Raw genomic sequence first — 8,651 nt, forward strand, 5'->3', positions numbered from 1 at the left:
CACACGGTTGGTAGCAAAAGTCTGTGATTTCTCTGTAAATGACTAATCTGGAATAGACACAATAAACCGTCCACAGCTTCAAACGATTTGAACAAAAATAGAACAGCCATGGACAGCGTCTGTACCCCTGTCCAACTGGATGTAAACAACATTTGTAGAAATCGGGTTTGTTAAGAAAGTTTATCCACAGATCTGGATAGCAATAAAAACCGTTTCCTAGGAAACTGTAAGATCCTGTACCACACAGCCCAACAAAGAGGAAGATTAGGTTGATGTCTAAATTCAAGGTACAAATTTACACAATTTTTCTCAACTCCTGTGATGATGTCCGGGTGCCTCGGGCATGGATAGTGGAGGGCGTAGCTGTTTGTCTCCCGCTGCGATCTTGCTTGGGAAGCTCCTTGGTCTGGGCTGGACTCCTCCTCGGCTGTGAGTCCCCTACCCAGCCACAGACTCCCTGTGCGTGTTCATCCTTTGTCCTCAGTTCCAGATGCTCAATACTGCCCTTCTCCTGCTAAAGACACTACCGTTTCATGTCTTCCCATTTCTTCCAAGACGGCCGCCAGCATGCTCAGGTTTCCATCTGGGAAGTTCTGTGCTTCCCAGAGGTCCAGGATGACGCCAGTCGGGCTGGATTTGGTGGCGAAGTAATTCAAGTACCTGTCATTGGGAAAGGTGTGTGACTTAGAAATCTATTTTCTCTTTCCTTTTGCCTCAGCTAAACCCTCCCACCCGAGTCTCGGGACCCAGTGTGGTTGACAGCGAGCTGCCCTAAAGAACTAGCCAATCTGTAATTAGATCAGCCCCCAGAGAAGAGACGTGATGTTTAACTTTGTTAACCTCAACTCTGAGTAAGATAATTTAAGAGACAGGATGTCTACGGGTCACATCCCAAACAGGAAAGCGAGAGCCTTGTGTTTTCTCTGCAGCCCAGGCTCTGATGATCTTTGACAGGTCACGCCAGCTCTTTTGCTGGGCAGGGAAGGCGACATTCTACAAAGCAGGGGCCTCTTTATAACTTAATTATTCCTTAAACGTTAGGTCCTGCTCCATTGCAGCTGAGGAACAATAATCACTTTAGCCAGTGGATATATTATTGAGGGAGATTTAGCCCATCAGCTTTGCAAAGTGGATCACAAAACGCGATACTTACAAATGAGCCCAGAATCGGGCTTGCACACACAGTGCTAAGAAGGAGCATCAGATTAATGTATTGTAGGGTGAAAAAGTAAATAGATGTGCACATGAAAAACAATGAATGTTCCCTTACGTCTATCAGTCCTGGAGCCCGGCCACACCCACCTGTCCAGGCTGAGCTTATGGGCCAGCATCCTCCAGTCGTGGCCTCTGGTCTGCGGGGCGTCCAGGCTGCTGCAGAGCTTTTGCCGGATGGGGAGAGGGATGCTGAACGCACTCGGCCCTGGGACAGCGGTGACCGTGCTCGCAGGATCCAGCAGCGGCAAATCGAGGCCAGTAGGTTCCTGGCGTTCAGGGACAGGAAGAACATGGCATTATGTCTCGAGACAAAAGCAATCCCTATGGAACCAATAACCTACCTAATACCTTGCTTTGGGCACAAAGAATAAGTACTGTCATTCTCTGCAGTAAGAATGGCTTCTTCCAGGCCTGAAAGTTGGGAGGCACTGTATGTAAGCTGGCTGAGAAGAGGTACATAGATTTGGAGCTAACTTTGCATGGCGCCAGATTTATGGGTCTTGCGTGAGGACTGGGCTGGAATGGCAAGCTCTGGTATGATTCAATAACACCTTTTCCAATGGGATTCTCCAGGAAGGGAGGGAATACCGACGCTCTTACAGGTTTAGATTTCAGGAGGGGAAAATGTTCAAAAGGGCAATTCTATGAGAACGAACAGATCTGAGATTAGAAGGCTGAAAAGTTGAAACTGTTTGATCCCGAGGGTAAAGCCCTGGGCAAATGCCCGAGTAAATTATCCTGCCTCCAACCCCTGCAGAAGATGGCTCAGTTCTGCTTTTGGTGAATGAAATGGAACATAGCTCTCCTCTAAATGCTATCAATTTCAGACTAATTTTTTTTAAAAGAAAATGGTAAACATGGTATATTATTGCCTTAGGGCAAGCTGTTAATGACATCCTCCAATTGCTGTACACCCTTTTTTTTAAAAAAAAAGATCTAATTTTAGTAGAGAAAACCATAAATTGGCTCTTAAAATAGTTTCAGCTCATAAAACAGCATTAATGCAAAATCTGAATTTCATCTGCAGGAGAAAAGTCTAATCATTTTCCGATCATTTCTGCTGGTTAGAAAAGCAAAAGCAAATGTTGCCTGGGAACTATTAAAGCAATGAAAGAAAAATCTACTTTAAATGTCATCCCTTTTTCTAAAACAGGTGACTCCTTGGTGTGCATAGTTGCTGGAGGTTACACTAGCCACACAGGATTTCAGCCACCATGAAGTATCCGAGTGCCCAGCTCAGGGGGACAGCGCGAACCCTGCCGCAGTGACCTCTCCAGCTGCAGGAGATGGGGTGGATCATGACCTGCAGCTCTTTCCCGGTAAGGCACAGAGTTCCTTCCAAGGGAATGAAGACAGAGGGTTTTTGACCCCCGGGGTTAAAGAAAGGCAGCCACAAGAGTGACACAGGGCACGCGCCATGTTTACCAAGTGCCCCGATGCCTATATTGGGCATAGGAGGATGGGTTGGAGGTGACGAGAAGTCACAGGCCATTTGCACGAGTCTTGCTTCTTTCCTGCACAATAATAACAAGGCCAAAAAGGACTCCCACCTCATCCCCTATTACACCACAACCCCACATGGCAGGGGAGGTTATGGTCTGCACAGGGCACGCTCTGCTGTTTGTAGTGCTGAGACTGTGTCACCAGAGAGTCTCTGAACTCTTGGCCACAGGAGCTCCCTCCAGCTGACTGTGATCCCGCGCTTCTGCCAGACTAACCTTCCTAAAGTGCTTCCCCCACTGCACAGCCTGTCCCCAACCTTTCTGGGGGTACCCCATCACTCTCCCCAAGGACCACTCAAAGTTCTTCTGCCCTTTCCATTAACCTCTCCAAGCCTGGTCCAAAAGACACGTGCCCAGCAGCCCCCGAGCAAGCCCGCCCCAAGGCATCAGGCCCGGAGGTCTCTTGGGCTCTGCTGCCTTCCTCCCCTAGCGTGCTGGTCGTATGCACGCGCCACTCGCTTTGATTTCCCGAATCTCCTGGAGGTGAGTCTATTTCTGCCATCTTCAGAACCCCTGTGACACTCAGCACCATGTTCTTCCCATAGAAGCGACTCAGTTAATAGTTGTTGATGTGCAAGAAAATATTTTTTCCTAGTACAGAAAGAAGATGCTGGACGCCCACCCACAGAGAACCGTGTCGCGCTTCCTGCCAAGGCTTTGTTAAATCCTGAAGTTAAAGGTCAAAGACAGGCGTGGGTCTCAGGAAGGTCTGAGCACAGATCCGCGTTGTTCCCCTCCGCTTGGTGAACAGAGCGCCATCACGTTCCCCGTGGGTGACGCAGTCCTGAGCTGTCTAACCCTGGCGATGCTGCACATTCATTTCTGTGCAGATGAAAGCAGCTGAATGGGACATAATTTCTTGTCTCTTAGCAGACGGCTGACGATAGCCTTGGAGGAGAAAGAAAACTACCTATACACACACACACATTTCATCCGGTGATTCCAGCTGCTCTTAGCCCTTCCTTTACTTCCAGGTGAAAGTAGAGTCGATGCTCACAGAATGCTTATTACGATAATCGCTCACGATAGTGGGACCATCTGCCTTTGATGTTACGACTCCCTTAGTTAAACACATGATTTTTCCAACAGTAACCAGACAGCAGTTCTGAAACAACTTTCCACTCCCATATGCTGGCTCTTCCTGAAGTTACTTAGAAGAACTAGATTTCCCAGTGGCCAGTATGAGCAGGTTATGGAAGACGGAGGAGGTAAGCAGAGGGGATGGCTGTCGCAGAGTGAGGCGACTTTGTACATTTTTACTATTCTACTTGGTCTACGCAAACATGCCAGGCAATGCTACTTAATAAGACGTTATAAGGCCTAGCAAATGTAAGAAATTCTAATAACTGCCATTATTATCTATTATTAAAGCATTCATACCGCCTCCTAAAGCTGCACCTTTTCCAGGGTGCAGAGCCCAGAACTAGAGCAACATTGGGAAAACCAGCTTGGGGATATACACCATCTTCTTCTTCCCCCCGAGCTAACTTTATATTTACATAGGAACTGAGTTTCCTTTTGTTTGGTGGTTTTGGTAAAAGTGAATCTCAAGCTTCAGCTGAGGACAGATTCTATGATTGGAATGGCAGCGTTTACCCAAGAGCCTTGTCACGCTAAGGGCATCAATGCCAACAATAAGAAGGGTGAACATGTACTAAGTACAGTAAGGTGTACTAACCACGAACTATGGGCCAAATTCTGTTTGGAGTATTTACTAACAGTCATCAAACTGGTATAATATGATACCAATTTACTCAGGGAAACTGAGGAAAGAAGAGATTAAGCAATGCCTATACCCCCATGGAACTATCTATTTGGGAATCTATAGCTAAAATGAAACACACGGCAGGGAGAAACTAAAGTCCCTCTCCCCTATGCCATTTTTTCTTTCAGTAGCAATGGGTAGCCGCCTGGTCCCTCTCTCTGTGCTTGTCTATGAAACAAAAGACTAAAAAAAAAATCTTTATCATCTTTTGCATTCATTCATGCCACTACTTTGTCTTCCAGATGTTTCCATTCTTAAGCTTCATCTCTGTGAAATTAAAGGCTCTGTCTCTAGCTGAGGCATCCATCTCTGGCCAAAGCACCCTGAACGAGACAATGGCGTGGGGGGCAGCCCATGTCTAGCAAGCCAGCTCCTCCTTGGGAGACAGGACTGGGCCCCCAGCCCACCTGCCATCTTGCCCTGTGACCCTAGGAAGGAGCGCTGTTCAGAAGAAAGAAACCACCACTGGAGCCTTTCTCGGCTCGTTCATGGTTTGTCAGTCGTATTGTGCCCTTTCTCGGGGGTTTTGATGAGGATGCGGGTGTCAGAGCTCTCCGGAGCCCATTGTTCATCGGCACACACAGCCCTGCTCTCCGACGACGTCAGAACCCGCAACCACGCACCGGGCGCTGCATTCAAATGCTAACCACGACGGCGGGATGCGGTGACCCAGAAGTAAAAGCCACCGAGTGCCCCTAAATCCCCAAAGTCATCTCGACTCCAGTCTCTTCTTTCCCTCCCTCCTGGCAATACGCTTGTCTGTCACACTGGGCAGACGCCTCCCACACGGCTGGTCCCTTCCAGCAGACTACCACCAACTTGCAAAAGAAATCCTCCCTCCTCTATGTTGGCACAAGAAAGTCCTTACAACTGTGATCACACTATGCAAAACTGCCCTTTTTCTGGGAGGACGTGGCAGCCCTGGCGGGGGACAGAGCAGCTCCCTTTCATTGGTGGCTGCATCTGAGCCCCCTTTTCAACCCCCAGCAACTGTGCACGCTGAACAGAAAGCAAGCATCAAAGGCCCAGACCTCCTCGCCCCCCTCCAAAATTCCACAGCCTTTGTCGTCGCCGGAGCTCGGTGGTTATTGAACTTTGTAGACCTGCTGGGCCCGCGCAGTGAGAACACCCTCCTGCGCCTGGGAGATAGCACTGGGCCTGGCGGTTGCCATGGCACCCTGACACCGAAATCATTCCTTATGAATGTCACCGGGGTCTGTGACTAAAGTTGTTTATGAGTCAAAAGTCACACGAAACTGCAGGAGGAAATGAGGACCGCACCTCGGCGGGCTGTGGGAAAGAAGGATGGGGTGTCGTGGAGGCTGAGGGAGACGGTTTTTAAATACAACATGTGGAACAAGACACACTGACATTCCATTCGTCACCGTGCATGCGACAGTGAGGGGGAGGCAGGATTTAATCCCACACTGGCCTGCTCTAGTTTTAAAATACGACAACCTTGTGCTTCGGGCACAGCAAGCAGCACAGGGCTGGGCTCCCCAAGGCAACCTTTGGCCACGCGACACCTGCTCGGCCCTTTGTGTCCCCAGGGGGAAGGGTTACCGCTCTGCAAGCCCTGGGACCCAAGCCAGCAGATAAGGAAGGTCATGGGCACCTCCTCTTTCCTTACAGAGAAGTCTCAAGCAGCAGTGGTCACTCTTGGTTCTGTCACACGGACACACAAAAGTGACCAGCTGAAGTGTGCGAAGATCACAGCAAAGCTGGAGGCCACCAGCAGGAAACACATCTATGTTACTTCTGTTCCCACCCCAGAGAAAAGGACAGCTCTCCTCGTATTTGGAGAATGAGGGATGAGAGAGAAAGGAGACCAAGAGATTTCTCTTATCTACTTGGAAATACAAAGGGAGAGACAACAGGGGCAGAGGTCGGTCTCTGTCCCCTCAACCCATTCAGCAGCACGGCCTGGGCACCAGGCAGAAAGGGAGGGAAGAGCCAGATGGAAGATGCGGGAACATGGCTCAGCAAGGGATGCTTTGGGAGGAGTGACTCCATGTGCACGCTACTTAAGTTAAACCTTATCCTTGACATTCAGATCTGTTTTTAAAAGTTAGAACACGATGTCGTAAAAAAGACAACTTGTGTTTCAAAAAGGATTCCTCATAATGAGCTTTTGTGCATCTCGCTCCCCACGTGCATTTAAAATATTGTCCTATTAAACAGGACACATGGAAGCCTTTGAGGACTTGGCCTGTGCGAGACACCCTCGCAGCCCACGCTGTCCCTCCTCCCGGGCCCGGACGGACGCGAGCTGCTCACCTCCGCCACGGCGCAGTTCAGCTGGAAGATCTGCCCTTCTCCCTCCACCTGCCGCACGCAGAGCTTGCAGACCAGCTCCGCCGTGTTCAGGCTGAATCTTTCCAGAGTAAAGGTGCAGTGGAGGTTTCTCTGAGACCCGCTCCAGATATGGTAAAAAGGAATTTCCTGAAGGAAACGAAAGCGTTAACCACAAATGAGGCATTAACACCAAAAAGAACGATCACATCCTCTCAGTATCACACATACATCACCTCACAAAGCCCTGGGTGTCAGCACACCAGGACCACCTGCTCACATGAGAAACCTGAGGCCCAGAGAGGTTCAGTAACTTACCCAAAGCTACACAGCAAGTGAGTGGCAGAGCTGAGATTCGAACCTAGGGAGTCAGCCTCATAGAATCCATGTAACCTAACCAGTGTGCCACGTGTCTCTAATTTACAAAAGGAGTCATTGTAAATGATGAAAAAGAAAAGTTTATAATAAATTCCCAAAATAGAACTTACACACACCAGTCGTTGCTCATTAAAAGGAATCCCCGCCGTGGCATTCTGAGGAAAGCACAGGCCAAAGGATAATGCCCTGATGCCTTTCATGCTAGAATCCTCCTCCGATAGGACAAGGGAAAGCCCATACCCCCTCCAGCTGAAGACTCAATTAGCTGCCACACACACACAAAAAATTCTTGGCTTAAAAAGCACCCAGCCTCTAAAAGTCTAGACCACCTTACAGAGCCCAACCTGGAATCTGTTTTCAATAAAGGAAAGGTTGATCCGTGAGAGACGGAAGAATATGGTGAGCAAGAGCGCCTCGCTCTGGCTAACTTGGGAATGTGGGCCAAGTTACTTAACATTTCCAGGCCTCAGTTTCCTCATCTGCAAAAGAGAAGCAAAGAGTATCTCATTCATAGACGTGCTGGGGTTAAATGAGGTAAAACAAAGTGCGTAAGACAGTGTCTGGCAGATGGTCAGCGTTCGGCCACAGTTAGCTTTAACTAATAGCATATTATTATCATTATTATTAAAATAGTATATTCCATTACGATTGTATAAAAGAAGTTGCTTATCAAAGGGGGAGGTTTGTGTCAGTTGCAACAGGGAGGAATGAAGCCAAGGAAGAGATGTAACGAGAAAGTCACAAGCCCGATCTCTCGATCACGTGCCGAGCTACAGCTCAGCTGTGTAACAGAAGGCTCTACCGTGCAACCCCCCCAAAGCTCACGATTGTTAATAAACTAGGATGTTTGTTTCCCATCACTGATGTGCAAGCACTTGACATATGAGAGTAAGAAGGAAGCTGAGAAGTCTTCCCCTCAGTCCTTCTAGAATGTTCGGTAACTGAACTGCAGTTCGGCTGCAGTGCTGGGGTGGGGTTGGATGTGTGTGGGTACAGACACGGCTCCCCTAAATGTGTCCTCATCTCCCAGGACAAGGCTCACCATCCCATCAGAATAGCGTCCTGAGAGCTCGGGTTGATGGGTAGAGGGGAAAACTTCTCGAGAGTCCCATGATTGTCCCACAGGTACGTACAATAGCCAGTATGCATGTACGTGGAGACCTGTGGAAGCAGTATTTTTATGCCTGTTATTGAATCAATCCTGACCAGGTTTCCCTTTTACATGCTATTTCAGTCCCCAAACTGGAGTTCCTTTAAGTTTTCCAGATAAGGGTACTGGCCTAGCAAGGCTGAAACCTAATTTGTGTCGCATGGTGTCAAAAAGTCCCTCTGTGTTTTTCTATGAATGCTTTTGAGGCTGTTTTTAAGCAGTTCAGTGTGAATGTTTACTATGCAAATTAATTGAAATGGTGGAATTAGAAGTCTTTTATATTTACTAGAAATAAAATAATAATAGCACAGTTTTTTAAAGAATTTAAAAATGCATTTTTCAAAAATCC

The 8,651-nt window shown here is 48.2% G+C and overlaps 1 protein-coding gene across 1 annotated transcript in view; it reads right to left on the reverse strand.

Moving 5' to 3' along the window:
* Nucleotides 1-494: 494 nt before the first annotated feature.
* Nucleotides 495-8,651, reverse strand: part of UNC5C (unc-5 homolog C (C. elegans)) — a 157,790-nt gene continuing 149,633 nt past the window's right edge. The window contains exons 14-16 of the mRNA XM_012647162.1: nucleotides 6,760-6,924; nucleotides 1,303-1,481; nucleotides 495-660 (exon numbers count right to left, since the gene is read on the reverse strand). Of these exons, the coding sequence (XP_012502616.1) occupies nucleotides 495-660; nucleotides 1,303-1,481; nucleotides 6,760-6,924 (510 nt within the window). The remainder of the gene's footprint in view (nucleotides 661-1,302; nucleotides 1,482-6,759; nucleotides 6,925-8,651) is intronic.

This window comes from Propithecus coquereli, unplaced genomic scaffold, assembly GCF_000956105.1.
Source record: "Propithecus coquereli isolate 6110/MARCELLA unplaced genomic scaffold, Pcoq_1.0 Scaffold26, whole genome shotgun sequence".
Taxonomy (NCBI): domain Eukaryota; kingdom Metazoa; phylum Chordata; class Mammalia; order Primates; family Indriidae; genus Propithecus; species Propithecus coquereli.